The sequence below is a fragment of the Panthera leo genome, chromosome A2 (genome assembly GCF_018350215.1).
Source record: "Panthera leo isolate Ple1 chromosome A2, P.leo_Ple1_pat1.1, whole genome shotgun sequence".
In the NCBI taxonomy this organism is placed as follows: domain Eukaryota; kingdom Metazoa; phylum Chordata; class Mammalia; order Carnivora; family Felidae; genus Panthera; species Panthera leo.
Window position 1 is genome coordinate 14691989 of NC_056680.1, and position 19470 is coordinate 14711458.

The 19470-nt window shown below is 57.5% G+C and overlaps 1 protein-coding gene across 15 annotated transcripts in view; it reads right to left on the bottom strand.

Moving 5' to 3' along the window:
* Positions 1-205: 205 nt before the first annotated feature.
* ZDHHC3 (zinc finger DHHC-type palmitoyltransferase 3) overlaps positions 206-19470 on the bottom strand; it is a 60067-nt gene continuing 40802 nt past the window's right edge. For 5 of the 15 annotated variants that reach the window (XM_042929051.1, XM_042929053.1, XM_042929057.1 and 2 more), the window contains 5 exons: positions 19193-19289; positions 18445-18526; positions 18241-18333; positions 14422-14552; positions 13517-13795 (listed from right to left, as the gene is read on the bottom strand). In XM_042929051.1, coding sequence (XP_042784985.1) covers positions 13532-13795; positions 14422-14552; positions 18241-18333; positions 18445-18526; positions 19193-19289 — 667 coding nt within the window. In that variant the 3' untranslated portion in view covers positions 13517-13531. Of the gene's footprint in view, positions 2949-10189; positions 10791-11602; positions 11915-12087; positions 12938-13516; positions 13796-14421; positions 14553-18240; positions 18334-18444; positions 18527-19192; positions 19290-19470 lie in introns of those variants that run through there. The other 10 variants (XM_042929064.1, XM_042929058.1, XM_042929062.1 and 7 more) reach the window with 8 other exon arrangements.

The window sequence follows — 19470 nt, forward strand, 5'->3', positions numbered from 1 at the left end:
CTTCTGCTGGAAATGCCACCCAGGAGATGACCCAGAGAGATCTGAGTAGTAACTCTCCATGCATTACTTGGTGCCTGTGTGTGACATTCACTTGTGTCCCACACTGGGAATGGAGAAAAGGGACCTCCTTAGAGGTGCCCTCGAGCTGCCCTAAGAGGGAGGACACTGCCCAGAGATCTTGACCGGGATCTTCTGCCGAAGACAGGAGACTCCAGCCACCAAGGTCGAGCAAAGAGCTTTTTATTCCAGAGCACGAGGTGGAAGCTTGCGCCCAGCCTCCCTCCCCGTGGTCCTCGTCATGTGTGGACAAGTTACGATCCCGTTAGTTTGAGGCAAGCACAGCGTTATGCTGTCGACAGCCGCCGCGGAGGGCAGGCCGCCTGTCAGTGGTGTGGGGGGAGCTCAGGGTCGGACGCGTCTGCACCCCCAGAACGGGCTCTGCCGTGGCCGAGGGCCAGCACGAGAGGAGCTCGCGCGTTGGGGAGGCCAGTCTGACCGCAGGTGACACGTCTCCCACAGCCAGAGACAGAACTGGCTTTGGGGTTGCCGGGTGCCTCTGCTTTCAGGCCAGTGGCCCCGAGCAGGCGCTTCAACACCCCTCTGAGCACGGGCCTGCCAGCAGCGACCGGGGAACCCTCTTCCCTTATTCTAACTGCCCTCCAGGGGTGATGCCGCAGTGTGCAGTCTTTGGTATGCAGTCTGCCTGCCTTCCGGGCTAGGACAGCAAATGGCAGGCCTCTTGTGATCTTAGAACGGCTCTCCCAAAGTGGCAAGTGGCCGTGGCCTGCCCAGAGTGTGAGGTAACGGCCTTCGGAGCTGACCAGGGCTCCTGACGTTGTCATTAATAAATATTAAAGCTGATGTGGACCAAGAGGATAGGGCTACAGCCTGGGTGTGGGAGGTCCGGGCCTTTCCGGTTGCTCTGTCACTGCGAGAGCCCTGCCATCACCCCCCTCACGGGACATCTTCCAAGGGCTCTGAGCTGAGATTAAGACAGGTGGCTATGTGAACACCAGCCCCTCTGAGCAGTTAGCCTTGGGGCCTGGTGGGTCATTAACTGCAGACAGGGGGTCTCTCTGTGACAAGAGTCACTGCCTTTCACAGTTGCTGCCTGAGAACTAGGCCGCTGCCTGGCCCTCCTCTTTCCTACGGTTCCCACAAGCTTCTTTCCTAAGCGACCTGGGCTGTGCCTCCAAACTCTGACCTTCTTCCCCACTTAACTGGGGCTATAGGCCCTCTGGGGGCGGTGGAGGGGCTCCTGCTCTTCTGCCTGGAGCCCCGGACAGAGACCTGGCACGGGCAGGCTGTGCCTCGGTGCCCGAGCCCTCCTCCCATGCTGGTGCCCGCTGACCCTGGGACGATGGGCCAGAGAGAACCAAGGTTTACTTAGGGGAGTTGGGGTGGTGAATCCATTCTTAACACCAGACTGAGACCCGAACCCTTCGGTAGGACTTTGTGTGGAAGACGCCTCTTCGGCACCTGTTGGAATGGGGTCTCAGAGCCCCAGGACCCCTGCCAAGGCCTTCAGTGATGGCCATGGACACTTCAGGCTTCACACGGAGTGGCCGGGGTCCAGGCTCATCCTGGCAAAGTGCGGTGTGTGTGTGTGCACGTGTGCTCGTGAGTCTGTCTGTGCATCTGTCTGGTCTTCCCGGTCCATCCATCTGCAAGCCCTGGCCACTACCCACCCTTCAGAGAGACAAGTTGGACCCTATCTTAGGAGACCTGGCCTAAAACACAGGGGCCAGATTTCTGGTCAGTTCTGCACAACTGGGTTGTTAGACTCCCTCCAGAGGGAAAGTTAATTAAGCTCTCAGAGGGGCGGTCAGAGAGTCCCCAGCAGCTCTGAATAGGTCCTCTCCCCCGTCCCTGTCTGTGAATGGACAGACCTGTAGCCACAAGGCAGGATGGCTCCAAGCCGCCCGGCTCCGTGACAATTCTAGCATCTTTGGGATGGAAAGGGAGCTGAGTTTTGGTGCCACTGTCCCGACACAGTTACAGTCAGAACCCGTGTTTCCAACCCCGGGCACGTGTCGCACGTACGTGTGTGCGCGCAGCCCAGTATGGGGCATGGGGCCCTGCTCAGACCCAGCCTGGCCCGTGCCAGCTGCTGTGGCAGCCCTGCCCTTCTTCTGTGTAGACAGGCTCAGGGAAGCCTTTCTGGGAGCAGCTGGGCCTCTGCAAACTTTCGAGGCTGGTCTCTCCTGGTGTCAGTGTCTACCCCAGGCCCCGAGGCCAGCCCTGCCCTGTCCCGTCACAACATCATGGCCTTTGTTCTCAAAAGTCAGGAGCCAGGGCGCCAACCTTCCCAAGAAGAGACAGACATCCCAGGAAAATCCAAAGGCAAGTTCCTCCCTGCCCCTGGGCTGCCCAGTTTAGAGCGTCCTTTGCTGGCCGGGCCGTGCCGGTCACAAAGGACCCTCTGGAAGAACAGACAATCCCGCTCTGGGCAGACTCTTCTTAGATGGACCCCGAGAGTCTCTCGTCCCCCCGTCACCTCCAGCCAGCACCCCCCCCCGGCCTGGGGAGATAGGAGGGGGCACAGGGGCTGGCGATGACAGCGAGGGGTCCGCAGGGAGCGGTGGGGTGCAGGGGTGCAGGGTGGCGCATCACGACACGCCGTGGCCATGACACCCGCAGCCGGGGTCGCCAGCGGCTTCTCAGTGTCCGGCCCTCCCTCCACGGCAGCTTCACTCATCTATCACCTCCACAGAGTCCTCATCCTTCCTCTCCTCCGACTGCTCCTCTGTCGTCTCCGTGTTGTCCATGTCGGACAGCGAGGCCACCTGCCGCACCCAGTCCCTGTCACTGAGAGGCTCTGGGTCGCATGGTCGGGAGAAGGGGTTGAACCAGTTCGGGGAGAAGTCCCCACCAAAGGTCTCCTTTACCGACTTCCAGCTGGCCCTGCGCTCCCTGGGCTGGTGCTTTCGTTTGAGGCGCTCGATGCCCTGGAGGGACAACGGGACAAAGAGGGTCAGCGTGGTGCGGCCTTGCGCCCTCAAGCTCACCCCCAGCCCCGGCACGGCAGAGCACGGAGGCCCAGGGCGTGGGCGAGGGGGCCGGAGGGACACGGACTGCCGGGGCCAGGTCAGGGCTGTGGGGCCCTAGGGACGGAGGGGGTGCAGGCAGAGAGCAGTGGAGAGCGGCACAGCAAGCAGGGCCTTCCTGGGGAGCTGGCCCGTGTCCCCCACCCCGCCCCGGGCCTCTGTCCTTTCCTCCCACAGGTGCTGGGGGCCCGCCCAGCCTCCTTAAGTCAGTCCAGGCCGCCCAGGGGCCCAGGGCCAAGGAGTGACGTCGCATCTGCCCTGAGAGCCCTAGAGAGACGACCCCTCCCTGGGGATTCTGGGCCGCGCCCCCACCCCCCCAGCAGGTGCAGCCGACTTAGCACGAAGAAGGGATGCAGGCGGAAAGGGCAGAGCACAGGTACACACGACGCTGGGGCCGAGGAAGCGGGGGTGTGCATAGCTAGTGCCAACATGCGGCGGGCAGCCGGGGGCGCGCGGGGCCGCCGTGGGGAGGCCCGGGCCGGCGTCGGGCCCCACTCATGCGCAGACACGCCCTGCCGCTGCTCCCAAGCTGCCCACTCACCTGCCTCTGGGCGTCGGCGGCGACTCAGCTGCCAGGCCACAGAAAGAGGGTGTCGGGTAAGGGGGAAAGCCCACAGGAGTTAAAGGCACAGCCAGGCCAGCTCTTCAGGCCACAGCACCCTCCACAAAGGCCTTTAGCCCCACCATTAGCACTGGGGCCTCTGCCTTCTCCGTCCCTTCCGGAAACCCAGGGAATGTGCTGCGGGTTTGCCGGGCACGGGCCCTGCTCATTCACACGCCTCATTCCACCTCGGAATGATCCCTGAGTACCTCGTTCTAGGTTTCCTCCTGCTCTCCACACAAGAGCCTCACATAACCGGAATGATCCCTTCTATTATGTGGAAAGAGAAACTGAGGCACGCCTAGACTGAGCTCCGCCCCATCCTGCGGGCCAGTTCTCCTCCAGCACTCTTTCTTCCCACCCCATCTCACAGATTTCAGTGTCTTGGCTTTTGAAAAAGACTGTAGTTTAAAGAATCTGCTCGTAAGCTGCTAATTACAAAGGGCGGACCAGTAACTTTACAGTGAGGGAATGTTTTGCGGGTGTCACCTTACCCAAATCGAAGTTAACATCACTGAGATGTGTCAACGTCATAGGCCTCAGGACGAGACATACCCGGGACCTCGCCCCGGTGGCCCTGCCCGAAATGCATAAGCTTGACCTAATTGCAAGAAAACATCAGACAAATGCAAACTGAAGGCTATTCTACCAAATACGTGACCTCCAACCTTCAAAAGGGTCGAAGTCTGATGGAAATGCTTTGGAACCAGATAGAGTGGTGACTGTGTACAGAAGTAGGTCTGTGCTAAATGCCACTGAATTGCACACACAAAATTGGTTGATTTTATGTTATGTGAATTTCACCTCAATTGACAAAAAGGGGTCACAGGGCGCCTGGGTGGCTCAGTCGGCCAAGGGTCTGACTCTTGATTTCGGCTTATGGTTCATGAGATGGAGCTTTGTGCTGACCGCGGGAGGCTGCTTGGGATTCTTTCCTCTCTCTCTCTCTCTCTCTCTCTCTGTGCCGCCCCTCCAAATAAATAAACATTTTTTTAAAAGGGTTCGGGGCGCCTGGGTGGTTCAGTTGTCTGACTTTGGCTCAGGTCGTGTCATGATCTCATGGTTCGTGAGTCTGAGCCCTGCATTGAGCTCTCTGCTGTCAGCACGGAGCCCGCTTTGGAGCCTCTGTCCCCCTCTCATGCATGCACGCTCGCTTGCTCTCAAAAATAAATATTAAAAATATTTTCTTAATAAAAATAAAATAAAAATTAAAAACGGGGGTCAAGTTCACGAAAGACAAAGCCTGAGGAATGTCACGGATTGGACTAGAGCATGACAAGGGATGAACTGTGGCCTCCTGGGACAGACAAGGGTCTCAGTGGGGCACCTGGGGAAATCTGAATAAAGCATATAGATCAGTTAATGATATCAATGCGTTTCCAGGTTCCTCCTGCATTTGTATCATGCTTATATGAAATGTTTACATTTGGAAAAACTGACGGAAGGGGTTCTGGGGAGCTCTTCGGGCTATGTCTTCCAGTTTTTTTGTAAGTCTGAAATTCTTTCACAAGAAGAAGTTTAAAAAATCTGAGACGCACAGACGTGAGCAACGGTCTCGAGTACTGAGTTACAGCGTGAAAAGCTGCAAACAGCCAACACGTCCAACAGCGATGGCTAAGTCAGCCGTGGAAAATGGGGCTAATACAGCTTCACGTCGCACTGGAAAATCCTGTCCCCGTGGTTAACAAGGGAACAAAGAAGTTAGTTGCACAGGACATCATGGGACCTTTGGGGACGGGATGTGAGATGGTTTGTGTTTCTTTCTGTGGACTCTCCACACGTTCCAAGGTTTCACCGACGAGCAGGTGTTGCTTTTACAATCAGAGCAGAGCAGCTATTTCAGGACACGGACCCAGCTGACAACCTTTGAGGGGGCCTCCCTTCGGTCACGAGCACCTGATGTGGTGCAGCTCACGGACTGGCCCCTCTCCAGGCCTCCTTATTCAGCACAAGCAGCAATGGCCAACCGAGGGTGACCTGCTTTGGGTCACCAAATGATCGCGCCACTTTGCGATCCTTTGCGGCCGGTCAAGAGAGGCATTTTAAGCATGACGTCAGGGAAGCTGAGGCATCATCATGAGGCAGGCCAGGCTACAGAGGGGACACCCGGAAATGACAGATGTACCGTATCCACACTGGGCTCACTCCAAGCCGCGACTGTGGATCCTTACAACCGCCCTGAGGGGACGTGGGCGTTGGTAGTGACACTTGGCAGATGGAAAACCAGAGGTTTCTGAGAGGCCCTTACGGCGGCCGAAGCTTGTCCTGGTCGTCAGAGCCGTGGCGAGAACCAGCGTCTTCCTTCTGCCCAACGCGTTTTCAATCCTACTACAAATTCTCACTCTCCCCGTGCTGACTGCAAAGGCAGAGCAAAGCCACAGAGGAAAATGAAGCAAGAGAGCCCAGCGGGATTACTATGTTCCGTTCCAGCCGTGTGTTCCCAGGCGAACACTCCGGACTCCGCACAATCTCTTCTCCAAGCTCGTAAAACAAATTCCACCCAGCGCCCGGCCTGTCCACCAGATAAAGTTCCCGACATCCAGGTGTGTCAGCCCTGAGTCTGGACAGAAGCAAATATTCCAAACAAATCTGATGCCTACAGTGAGGCCCGAGGGTCTGGCTCAGGAGGGGCCAATGGGGTTTCTTTTTCCCGGTAGGACTCGATTTTGAGTTTTGTGTGGGTTTCGGGGCGTCCCGAAGGCAGAGTTCTTAAGCTGGAGGTCTGCAGAGGCGACAGTAATACCCACTTCAGGCTCAAGCGGACAAGAGTGGTCGATTCCTGGTTCTGGGGCAACGGCTAACGCCAGCATGTCTAGGAGGGAGCGTGTGACTGGGGGCTTTTGGGCCCCCTCGGCCGGGAAGACACGTGAACTGTCATCTGCAAGCAAACCCACCCAGGTCCCACATTGAATGTACCAGGACTAAGGCTCCCAAGGAAGGCAGAGACTCAACTGAGGAAGTAAAGACTCAACTGAGGCCCACAGAGCAAAAGCTCATTGTCCCCCTGCTCCCCACATCATCGGATGGAGAAAGTCGGAGCCGCTGCTGCCCATGCCTCGCGCCCTCCTCGTTAGACGGTCCGATCGCTCTCGCCGCATCTGTGGTTCACATCTTTCGACCGCGACCCGCAACACGTGATGCTTTGCTGTGCGGCCCGGCGCCGCCCCCCGCAAAGTTCCACGAAACCACACGTGATTCTACAACTGTAATGCATTTTTATGTTTATTTTTTTAAAAACTGCCGCGGCGAACCCCAATGAACCCATCTCACAGATCACCAACAGTTGTGAGCGCGCTTTGAAACAGCAGAGGTCTAACGGAGCCAACATCTACGAAAGCCATCGTCACGCTGACATTCACGACCCTCGCGTAATCCTCACCGCAACCTTGCGATTTGGACAAGCTCCCCGGTTTTACAGAAGAGATGGAGGCGTAAGTGCCCAAAGTCACACAGGAAGGACGTGGTTACCAGACTACACTACAGCAGCAGAAATCTGGGGCGTCCTCACATCCCTGGGAGAACACGTGCCTTCCCCCGGCGGCCACTCGGATTTGCTAGAGTACTCACGATGGGCAGGTCACCAATGACTTTCTTGGTCACCAATGAGGTCTGGGGCTGGGGAGAGTACACTGGCCAGCGGCCTGTTTCCGTGTCACCGTGAAGTCCTTCTATCCTATGGACCCCTTGGAGCAGAACCCAGTCGGACAGATGAAATGTGCGGAAAGGCCGCTGGACAGACTAGTAGCCTGGCTCCCCTTCCAAGAGAGACTTTTCCCGTCTGCTCAGCATTCATTGGTTGGGGAGGCTGTGGGTCGTGAGGGGAGAGGGGCTTCCGGTCAGCACGCCCCACCCAGCACCACATGGGACCGTATCGTCGGCAGGCACCAGGGGCCGACCACCTCGGGGGTGACCCCCGCGTGCCCCAAGTGGACTCTCAGTCTTGAGCGTGTGTCCCAGTCGCGTGGAGGGCTTGTGAAATCCAGATCGCTGGGCCCGGCCCCGAGAGTTTCCGACTGGGTAGGATCTGGGCTGGGGCCTCAGCATGGGCATTTCTAACAAGTTCTTAGGTGATGCGGATGCTGCTGGTCTGGGGACCAGACCAGCACTGCCTCGGGGCACCGCCAGCAGGAAGATTCTTGAGAGGGATTCTGGCAAAATCTTCGTCTCTTCACATTTCTTTGGTATTTAAGGGCGCCCTCTATATTGAGACCCCCTGGCTCCACTGGCTGGCTCACCCGTCTGGCCGATGCACCACAAGCCGTGAGATGGGAGAAGCTAAAAGCCTGTTAGCCTGGCTGGGAGAGCCCAAGGTGGCCTCCTGAAGTCCGGGGTTTCTGTGGGATGCTCAGGTCACATGGGTGGTTAATAAACATTTCTTAACTTCCCTCATCGGAAAGATCCCTGCAACAGGAAGGGGGGTCGTAACTTTCTCAGCGGCCGAGCCAGAATGAGCAAGAAGGGGTGATTCCGGGTGCCCGACTTTTGGTTCTTCCAAGATAAAGTGTTCCAGAGATGAGACGGTGTGACTAGCAGGGGATGTGACACACGCACGGCTGCCCAAGCTCGCTTCGTGGGCACAAGGTCACCCAGCCCGGGCACGTAGGCAGAGATCTGCCCGGACGCAGGCCTTTTGCACGGTCAGTCCGGTTGCTATGGGCACAAACCTGAGGTCACAGGTGGGAGGGAGTCACCCAATCCAGCCGGCCACCTCACCTTCCTTGGTTGTTCCCGGCCACTCTCCAGGGCCCCCACTCCGAAAGACCACGGCTGCTACAGACCCATTTCGCAAGTGCGTGCCATCCGGCGCCGTCAGAGCCAAAAGCTGGGCCGCTTTTGTGGGGAGACACGTCCTGTGTCCTCAGCCGTCTGGGAATGCCGAGAGCTCGGCGGGGATCGCTTCTTCCAGTGCGGACGCCAGGCTGCGGACCAGTCACTCTGCTCCCAACGACAGCCGCGTTCGTTCCCTAGTTAATAACTCCCGGAAAACTGTCTTCCATCTCCATGAACGTGAACTAGGAAATCCACCGGGAGTCTTGGGATATTCCTATGTGCTGAGAGCAGCATATCTCTCTGGCTGAAGAGCCTGGGAACGTTCCTTCTTTCAGCCCAAGGGCTCGTCAAAGCCCAGAGGTAGAATCATACGGGAAAAGGCTGTCAAAAGCAGCCTTTTTCTCTGGGGAGGATATGCATACTAGGCTCAGGTTTAAAGGATGAATTTCTATTCTTAGGACTCAAAAAAAAAAAAAAAATCAATACATTTTCAGCACTATCTGCTGCATTCCTTAGAAATTCCATGGGGAGGGGCGCCTGGGTGGCGCAGTCGGTTAAGCGTCCGACTTCAGCCAGGTCACGATCTCGCGGTCCGTGAGTTCGAGCCCCGCGTCAGGCTCTGGGCTGATGGCTCGGAGCCTGGAGCCTGTTTCCGATTCTGTGTCTCCCTCTCTCTCTGCCCCTCCCCCGTTCATGCTCTGTCTCTCTCTGTCTGTCCCAAAAATAAATAAAAAACGTTGAAAAAAAAATTAAAAAAAAAAAAAAAAAAAAAAAGAAATTCCATGGGGAAAAGAACCAACCTGGGTCACTTAAAAAAAAAAAAGCCTTGAAGATGGAGTGTTAGGAGGGCAACCAAATACTTAAAAAATATACCCCCAGCAGGGAGGACCAGAAAGGCAGCAATGCCTCCCACGGGATGGATCCCTGAGGGGAGGGAGCAGGTCAGAGACACTTCTTCACACACTTCAGGGAACTGTTAGGAAGGAAGGAAGGAAGGGAAAAAAGCCTGTAGGAAACAAATGCTATAAATGAGATTTAAACAGAGCATTAAAAAAAAACCACTTCAGGGGCGCCTGGGTGGTTCAGTCGGTTAAGCATCCTACTTCGGCTCAGGTCACGATCTCCCAGCCCGTGGGTTCGAGCTCCACGTCAGGCTCTGTGCTGACAGCTCAGAGTCTGGAGCCTGCTCCGGATTCCGTGTCTGTCGCACTCTGCCCCTCCCCTACTCATGCTCCTCTCTCTCTCTCTCTCAAATATTAAAAAAAAAAATTTTTTTTTTAAAACTGCTTAAAATAAAAACCCAACCCGCTTCAGATCTCAGCCCTGACTTCTAGCAAACATCAAGTGCATAGGAGAGTCAAGGCAGAGTTGACTGGCTTGGGGAAGGGTCGCGGCTCACGTGGGACGGGGGATGAGGAACTCCCCGAAGCACTGGCACTGTCCGTGGAGGTTTTCGGCGACTTCCCCTGGCCCGACTCTGCTTTCTGCTGGGTGGGCAGCGGCCGACGCGCCTCTTCCCCACGCGTGGGACTAAGCAAAGTCTGCAGACTTGAAGACTTCTGTAGCCCAGGAGCATATGAGGGATTCAGGCTGCCGAAAGCCAGAGCCAAGGCCCAGGGGCAGGCTTGGTCAAGAGCGGGGTGCCTAGCGTCCTTTAAAAACAACACGGCCGAAACCTCGCTCAAGAGCAGCAGAGATAAAGATCCTTTAAGAGCAATGGAATGAAGGCCCCGCCAGGGCTCTCCCGGAAGGGAACAAGGTGAGAGAGCACGGCTCAAGGAGAACAGGTTTTGGAAAAATTTTATTGCATTTTTGTTTCCATGTGGAAGCACGGACAGAATCGAAGAGAGGCAGCACGCTCCACTTACTGTTCATGGAAAATCACATAGGCTAGAGGAATTTCCTCCCTATCCTGATTGGGCTTAATAACCTTTACCCCCGCCCCTCCCCAAGCACAAGCTAAAAAAGGAGCTTCGTGGTGATCACTTAAAAAAAACAAAAACAAAAACAAAAACAAAAACAAAAACAAAAACCAAATCCACGTGTACGGATTCACAGATGGTCAGCGCTCAGATGTCTGTGATTTCTGCATTTGCGGCGGGCACTCCCCGTCCCCGTCTCATCTCCCCGCTATCTTCAGGCCTTCCTCTTTTAAATGGGGTTTCACACAGGAAGTGCCTCCAGGTGGAAACGCTCCTCAGTCCCCGGTGCCAGCCGATTGATGATTCCGGGGAGCAGGGGTGGCCGTCTGCCAGCTTTCCAAAGTCTGGGGGCTGTAATGTCGCCCCCGCATCGTGGGCAGCCCCAGGCCAAGACGACAGCCTCCCAGGTTAAAATACAGAGAAGACGTGGGTACGTGTACATTTATGTGTCTAAAATATCAGAAAGGGAGCCCACTTTAGTGATTTACAAAATGGGTTCGGGGGAGGGGGGTGGTTGACGACGGGGCTGGGCGCTTGGGGACTGTGCTGTGTCACTCTGTCACTCAGCATCATTGCCGCTTAACTGACACCTTGCTAGGACAGGGGAGAGGGCAGGTGCTAAGAGTAATCACACAAAGGAAACCTGAAATCGCGTGATTTTTTTTCTCCTTTTGACTGTGTAAGGCATTTTGAACTGGAAAAACTTCTCTCCTTCACATTCGTCCAAATAATCAGCGGGAATATAATTGGTGATTCAGAATACAAATGAAACCCCTTTGATCCCACCACCCTCCCCCCAAAAGTCACTCTAAGCACCCCAATCCCATGGCGTGCGAGGAGGCAAACCGTGTCCACGTGGGGGATGAGGCCGCCGTGTCAAGGGCCCGTCTTAGGGCTCCAGCCCTGATCCTGCCCCTCTTTTGGTGTCTTCGGTGAGGTTTTAAGTCCCATCGGGCTGCCTGCCACCGCCTCCTGGGCAGTGGGAGGTCATGGCCTTCCTGCCTCTCCTACGCATCCCCAACTGGGCGTCCGGGCCGGTCCATCCGCGTACCGGTGTTAAGTCTCACTCAGTTAGTAGAGGTGGGCTTGGCCCGGAGACAGCACCCTCCACGTTAGTCATGCCAGACAGACAGCAGAGAGGAAACCAGAGGCCAGAGAAGTGATTTTAAAAAAGGGGGGGAGAAAAAGAGCAGCTTCGGTCACCAAAAAATAGAAAGGATGATCTTTTAAAAATAAAACATGGGGACATTTTTTTTTTCTCTGCAATGCTCAGCCATTTTACTTGAGATGTAAAAAAAAAAAAAAAGTTTTAGAATAGTTGTTTTGCTTTTTCAATTTAAACATTCATGAGGACGGATGGGACGGTAGTGCTGTGATGTGGTTTGTGTCTGAGGGGCAATGCTGGTCAGGGTCCTTCAGACCACATACTGGTATGGGTCTGCCTTCCCTTGGTCTGGCGTGGCAAAGGGGCTGGCCCAGCCTAGAGAGAAGGGGTGGCCAAAAACGGCTTTCATGTTCATCCATTTTGTTTTTTTAGCCCATCTTCTCTCTTCCTTTTTCAATTGTTCTATTCCCTGAAAACAAGAACAATCATACTTTCAGTCAAGCACTTTATTGCTGTGGTTTTTGGGGAGGGACGTCCATTAGCCTGAGGTGAATGGAGTAAATGCTTCCTTTGAAAGCCATAAAGCTATCTGCATGCTACGCTTTTCTTCTCTTTCTCTCATAAAAAGTGTTAAAGGGAACAACAAAAAAAAAATCACGCTTTTTGTGGGGGGTGGGGCATGGGCACCTAGTTTACAAGCCCCTCCAGGCAGGGAGGGGAAAACGAGCAAACTCACGCCCAGGCCCACAGGCCACTACGCCAGCATTTCTGGTCATGCCCTTCCGGTGTGTTTTGCTCAGGGAAGGCGCACATCTACGTGGCCCAGGTTCTGCAGGGGCGCTTCCTGCCTGGTGCCTGGCCCGGCGGTGTGTGGGAACACGGAGAAGGCTTTGGTGCCACAAGCCTCAGAGCTGGCAGGGGCTCGCGATCGTGAGAGCCGTTGCTGGCCTTTCATTTGGGCTAGGTTCAAGTTTGATGCTACTATGACCACTTTGCAGACAAAAAAAAAAAAGAAAGGAAGAAACAAACAAATCAATGACCACTCTGGCGCTGTGAGTCTTGCCAGTCTGGGAGGTCAAGAAGCACCCTGCTTAGCGGCGCTGGCAAGGCAGACCTGAGAAGGTCCATCGGGAGTAAGAGACCGTGGCGGGGGAGGGGAGAAGCCACCACAGAGGAGGAAGGAAAGGGATTAGTAAAGGTTAGAGGGGCTGCCTGGACAGACAGCCAGCCCCAGGCACGGCAAACGGCTTCCTAGTGCTCCCTTGGGAAGAAGTGGGGCCAGGGGCCATCTGGTGGTTGTCCAGAGCCTGGGCTACCCCCCCCCCCCCAAAGTCTCACGGGGAGAGTAGGCTGGGGAGGAAGAGTTCCCTCCCTTCTCCCCCCTTCCGATGGAGCTGGTGAGCAGGCAGGGCCCGAGGGCGGAACTGGAGAGAAGCAGCCTGGCAGGAGCCTGGCCGAGCGGTCTGGCTGGAGCAGCTGGCTGCCGTGGTCTCTGGTGAGGAGGAGGAGTAGGGAAGAGCCTGAGGGGCCAGCCTAAGTGAAGCCTCTACTCCTGGCCGGGGACTGGGCAGATGCAGGTGGAGGGGAAGGCATCCCTTCCCAAGCGGGGCCCTTCCTTCTTTTCTCCTTTCCTTCCCAACACAATCCCCTTCAGGAAAGGCCCTGAAGGGGGAGAACAACTAGGGCCCGGGCTGTGTGAGCTTTCCTTCGGGCTCCCCCACACCACGGCCTGTGGGGCCTGGCAGCATCCAACAGGGGGCGGGCCGGTCACCTCTGGGGTCCCTGCAGGTCTTATGCAGAGAAGTTGGCTGCATTTACTGCTTGGACACACAGCTGGAACTATACCATGGGCTACTATTTTGAAAGAAACTCTTACAATGACGCTATCTCGTATAAAGGATAAAAAAGTTGCCGAGAGCCCCCCAAGCCCCCACATTCTACACCGCCGGGGATCCCCACGATCTAAACGATGTTGCCTTGGCTGCCGGGAGGGTAAACGCCTGATTTTCCACACCCGCAGGGAGGGGCCTAGGCAGCAGGGGCAGGGAGTGTGTCTTCCTGTGAGCCACCACCTGAGGCTGACTAGTCAGCGGGCCCAGAGCCGCCCCGGAGGGCCCGTAGATGACCAAGGCTTGCCCCCTGAGGGGGGACCTTGGGAAGGCAGGAATAGTGGCGGGAGGGACCTACGACCTGGGGCCCCTCGTCTGGAACCCAAAGCCGAAAAAGGAAGAAATGCCCACATCACAGCAATGGATTGACCACCTTGAGGCTTTGGACACTTAGGACAGTCAGGAGGCGGTGTCGTCCGTGGCGCCGGGTGAGTGGGCCTCAGTCCTGCCCAGCCAGCTGCCTGAAAGTTCCCAGAGGTGGGGCTGTGGGTAGGGTGGAGGTAGGGGTGGGGTGTGGGGAGAAGGCAAAGGACGAGCTGGGCCAGAGCTGGGCCAGGCAGAGGTACCTAGAGGCCAGGTGAGAGCCCCTGCCCACCGCTCGGCGGGGTCTGAGGCAGGCTGATTCCTGACTCTGCCCTCTGGACCTGCTCGTGAAGTCACCTCCTGTGGGAAATTGACCCTGCCCGTGCCAGCTAAGGCACCCTTCCTTTGTCCATCATCCTCTCTGCAGGCCTAGGGCCCTCGGGTGGGAAGGATGTCCCCGGGCCCAGCAGAGTGCCTGACACAGCGCAGTGTGTAAGACAGAACCATCAAGGGAGGACGGAAGGTCTTTTGGCAAAGAGCACCCTTCCCAAGGCTGCTGGGTCCCATCCCTGGTGCAACCTGCCGTGCCGGCCCCAAGGAGGGACCTGTGTGTGTGTGTGTGTGTGTGTGTGCGCACACGTGCACACCCTGCACACCTGGGCCCTGGCCATTGGGCTCCCGGGTCTGGCCTGCAAGCCGACCACACCCACCGTGCCCCCCCCCCCCCGCCCCCTCCCATGCCCCGAGCCCAGGGCTGGAGCTGGTGGGCAGGCCGCCCGCTTACCGTTTCGTCTGTGCAGATGGAGTGCACCTGGGTCCCAAACATCACTGATGTGAAAATGAGGAAGAGAAGGCCCTCGAAGCACAGCAGGATGAGGAGGATCACCGTGGTGGGTGGCGAGAAGGAGCTGCACTCTGGAAGAAAAGGGGCACGTGGAACTTGGGGCTGCTGTCCCCGCCCCCCGCCCGCTCGCACCGCTCGGCCCGGCGGGACTCGGCTCCTCCTGGCCTGGCGGGGCCCATCCGGCCCCTCCTAACCCCTGTTCCTCGCTCACTCTCTTTCCAGGCCAGTGTGTCTGTATCCTGGTGCCAAGCACGTGGAAGGACCCAGAAGGGCCCCCGGGGCTGAGGCATGAAGGCAGGGAGGCCCTCCTCTCCTCAGCACAACGTGGGCTGTACAGGTGGAGGAGCGGCCTCAGTCTGGTTCTGGTCTGGCTGTGAATTTTCTGGACGTTCCGGTCCCTCTGTCTGCTTCTGGGTGACCGGAAGGGGCACATCTGGAGGATCACTCAAGTGGTTCTGGGACTCGAGGTTTTACGAGGGGGCGGCCTGGCTGCCGGGCTTGGCCCCGGGCCGGGTGTGAAACAAGCCCCGTGGGAAACGTCCTTCTCGGGAGCGTCCGCATCACTGAGACAGTCACTCCAACCGGAGGGCCGCCTGGCGCGTTCACTCTCCCAACCTCTCTCCGAACCCAGGCTGACCGTCCAGGCCTCCGCTCCCTCCTCAGTACAGCAGCGAGGTTTCACCGCTCTGTCTTCAACAGCAGAATCCTCTGTCTGAACCAAGTCTAACTCAGAAGCCGCCCCCGCGCCCCCCGCAAATGGAGACAAAAGCAGAGGTGTTATGGGAGACGGTGAGGTCTCCCTCAGCAGAGGCACCTGGGGGAGACACTGGGCGGCGGGGTCCCAGCTGACAGTGCTCACTACCGTGGGACTCCTGCCCCCGCTGATAGCCGCCTGGGCCTGTCGCCCTGGGTCGTGGTGCTCGTTTCTTGTTGCCCCGGTGCTCAGGCCTGTTTCCCTGGCTGGAGGGGTCCTGGCAGGGTCGGGCTTCCCTGGGCTTTGGGAACTCAGGGAATCTGGGGATTCGGTGCCCCTCTGAGCCACCCTGCCGCCTCCCTCACAGGAAGGTGCGGAGGGGCAAGGGAGGTCAAACCTGGGAATGGGCACCGAATGGGTGGTGGGGGTGAGGACCATCTCCTCCAAATGCCTTGATCTCCTCACGTTTCTCTCGGGACGTAACAATGCCCCCAGACGTTTCCCTTATTGCCTCTGTGCTAGGCCGGGTGGTGGGCAGGCCAACGGTTCTGCGGTCAGGCGGACGCAGCAGGGTGACGATCCTGGAAGAAACTCCCGACCACAAGCTGCTACTAAGATGCCGCCACGGACGCTCCGTTCCGGCTCCTGCGCCTTTCCCGTCCCGCACACCGTGCGGTCGTGTTTCTTCCCGCCCTTGCCTCCTGCCTGCCTTTCCCGGCACAACTCCGGCTCCAGGAGGGCGGGACGCTGGCTCCCTGCGGTACAACCAGCCTCTGAGCAGCGCCTGGTAACGAAAGAATGTGGGCACAAGGCCGGGGCTCTCTGAGCTCTGGTTCGGCGGTCCGCTCAGGAATGCACGGGAGAGCATCTGCACAGCTCGGCACCGGCCCAGGGTGAGCACGTGGCGGGTGCTCCCCGGACAGAGGTCCTTGCTCCTTCCTTAGCCACCTGGGCTGCCCTGGGGCTGGAGCTGGCGGCAGAGCCCAGGGCCACGGCATGGCCTCCTGAGTGGGGCCCGGGGACTACGAATGGAGTGGGGGAGGCAGAAGCCAGACCCAGGGCGCGCGGAACTACCGCTCTACCCTTCTCTCAACATCAACTCAAATGCCCTCCTTCTGGGGACACTCCCTTCTTGCACAAGCTGGATGCAAGGCCGCTCATCCACGGCTGAGCAGTGATGGTGGTGACTGTCATGCACGGCCGATCTCAGGCTTCCGCTTTGGGGACGGTCCTCCTAGCCTTAGCTGCCACAGGAACTGGTGCCCCAAGCCTCTTTGGTCACGGACCTTGACTGCAGACGATCAAGCACATGCAGGGAGGACCCGGGGCGCTGGAGTCACCCAGGCGGGGCTGGAAGAGCCCGCTCCGGGCTGGCGCTTGAGTCACGGCCCTCTTCTTAGCTGTGTGAGCTTGGGGACTTGCTCGACCCCTGTGAGCCCCAGCTTTCATCATCTGCTAAGTGGGAGCATCTCTCCCGCCCTGCGGGCTTGTGGTGACGCTGAAATAAGGCACTGCTCACGCTGGCTCTTGGCAGGCATTAATGGAATGGCCCCTACCAGCTGCGAGCTGAAGACAGAGACGTTCTGCCTCATTGATGGCGAGTGTCACTCTCATCACTGCCTGTGTCTGTTAGCCCGACGGCGGGGGGTAGGGGGAGCGATGGGGTTGATAGAACGTCCTTGTCAGACTCCACCGTCAAGTCGCCAAGGCCACATCTGGAGTTGGACTGGATCCCCAGGGCCTGGCAGGATACGTGTACGTTCAGAATGCTCACCGAGGAACACGCTGGTGCCCTGCCCAGCAACGCAGGATGCTATGGATGCCCCTACTCTTCTCCCCACTATCCACTAGCTTGACCCACCCCTCTCCGGCTGGCACCAGAAATGCAGTAGTCACGAAAACTGGGGGACACGGGGACATGGACTGAATTGTGTCACCTGCAAAACTCGTATTTGGAAGCCCCACCCCCCAGGTGATATTATTTGGAGATGGGGACTTGGGGAGGTATTGAGGGTTAGACGAGGTTGTGACGGTAGGAGCCCCTCACGGTGGGGTTAGTGCCCGTATAAGAGGCACCAGAAAGCTTGCTCTCCTCTCTCTGCCGTGTGAGGTCACAGAAGGTGGCCGTCGGCAAGCCAGGTAGACAGCCCGCACCAGGAACTGAATCGGCCGGCACCTTGATCCTGGACTTCCCAGCCTCCAGACGGCGAGAGATAAATGCTGAGGTCACCCAGTCCATGCTACTTGGTCACGGCAGCGCACACTGACGGAGACTCGCGGGGTCTCTTCCCCTAGGCGGGGCCAGGCCGGACAGGGCAGGGGGCAGGGCCACAGAGGGCGGAAGGCGGCGGATGCCAAACCACGGGCAGAGGCAGGGAAAGTCTCTTCGCAGCCGGCTGGGAGCTAAAGATCCCCCCGCTTCCCACGGGCTCCCCGGTTCTGCGGAACAAGACCAGCAAGATAGCCGAGAAGACAGTACGTGCGGGAAGAGCAAAACTTCTGGAAGACGGGAGAATGAAAACGGGGACCCGTCTGATGTTTCTGCTCTCACGGACCGTGTGTGTGCGAGATCTCGCCCAGCACGTGGCCTCTCTTAATTCCTCCAGCCCCTATTTAAAATTCTTTTTCTTATCTCTTATTTTTTTATTCTCCTTTAAAAATCACAAAACGGCATTGACTTCCTTCAGCATCTACTTTTTCCTCAGGATTTATGCGGTCGTCTGGTTGGAGCTCCTTCTTTGGTGTTTGCGCCGTGAGACGGGTAATTCTAAAGCGGGAAGCTTTGCTCTACGATCTTTACGTAGATTGGGAATTATGCAGTTAAAAGACAACCACTAACAAAACAAAACAAAACAATCCCAAAGTTCAAGACGGATTTCCAGGAGATCGGAAGGAAATGAATTTTGATTAAAGTGCCTCTTCTTAAAGACACAGAAGCAAAGGTCCTCTCCCTGGCAGGGCTCCCACGCCCTGGGACGTGCTTCTGGGGCGGGGGGTGGGGGTGGGGGTCTGCATTTCCCCCAGGCGCGCTCGGGCTACGCGGTCTGTCCGCCTCACTACTTTACCTGTGGAGCTTTTAAGGGGCTGCTTTATTTCATGAAGAGAGGTTCGGGCCTCTGCTGTCCCTTCCCTGGGCAGTCTGTAGGCTTGCTGCTGATCTGATAAAATGGGGTTGGCCCCTGGCACCATGAGACAAACCAAGAGCCCGCCCCGCCTGGGTCACACACTGCCCCCCGGGGGCAGGGAGGGAGGCCCTGGCATATACTCACTTGTCCAGTCTTCTTCAAAGCAATGCAGAAAGTGGAATCCCACCATGATGAGGGCGTGCAAGGAAATGAGAGCTATGTACATCTGAAACAGGAAAGCAGGGCAAACGCCATTGTTGTGAGAACCTTCTGACCGCGCAGGCTCCCGGGACAGGGGCCCTCAGAACCTCCCATTCCGGAACACTCAGTCAGGCTGAGGGTTGACCAGGAGAGAGCCAGGGAGGCATCTGCTGATTGCCCTACCGGTCTGGCACCCCAGGCCTGGGACCGAGGCGAGCAGCTATTCACCAGGAGTGCACGGACGAGCACCTGTGACCAGGCGTGACCAGGGCCCTGGGTGGGTGGGGGAGCTCTGGGCCCGTGGCTTCCCTTCACTCGGAAAGTCAAGGTGCTGACTGCCAGTAGGTGCTCTAGTCCTCACACTATCCTCTATCCACCTGCAGCTGAGGGAGGGCTTGTTGTCATCACCAGAACTGCCTTGTTTAGCTACTCAGACTGGACGCTTGGGACGGGAACAAGGCCCTCGCTTAGAGCCAACCCGCTTGAGCCCGTGTTCTAGACGCTCAGGCGAAGGGCCTACGAGCAGGCCGTGGCTGAGCTAGGAGTGCTTTGGCAGAAAGGCGCAGGTCTACATGGCCACGCGGTATTTGGAACAGCAGCAAAAACCATCGTTGCGTGCCGGGAATTTTCGGAGGCCCAAAGCGCTCCATCGCTCGGCGGAGGGTGGGGCAGGATTTGGAAGCTGACTTACTGTAAACAGGACAAAGTACTTCTGGTTGTTCTCGCCGACGCAGTTATTGACCCAGGGACAGTGGTGGTCCATCTTCCGAATACACCGCTTACAAACACTGAAAGGACCCACAAGGCAGACCTTTAGTGGTGTCCTCACGGTGGCGGGGACCCGAGGGGAGCAGAGAACCCACCCCCCAGCTCTACTCCGCGGCTGGGGCCTCCTCGGGCTCTGCCCCGTGTCCCGCTTGCTGGGTGTGTTGCAAGGGGCCTGGAAGGTGGGGTCAGGACCCCCAGGGT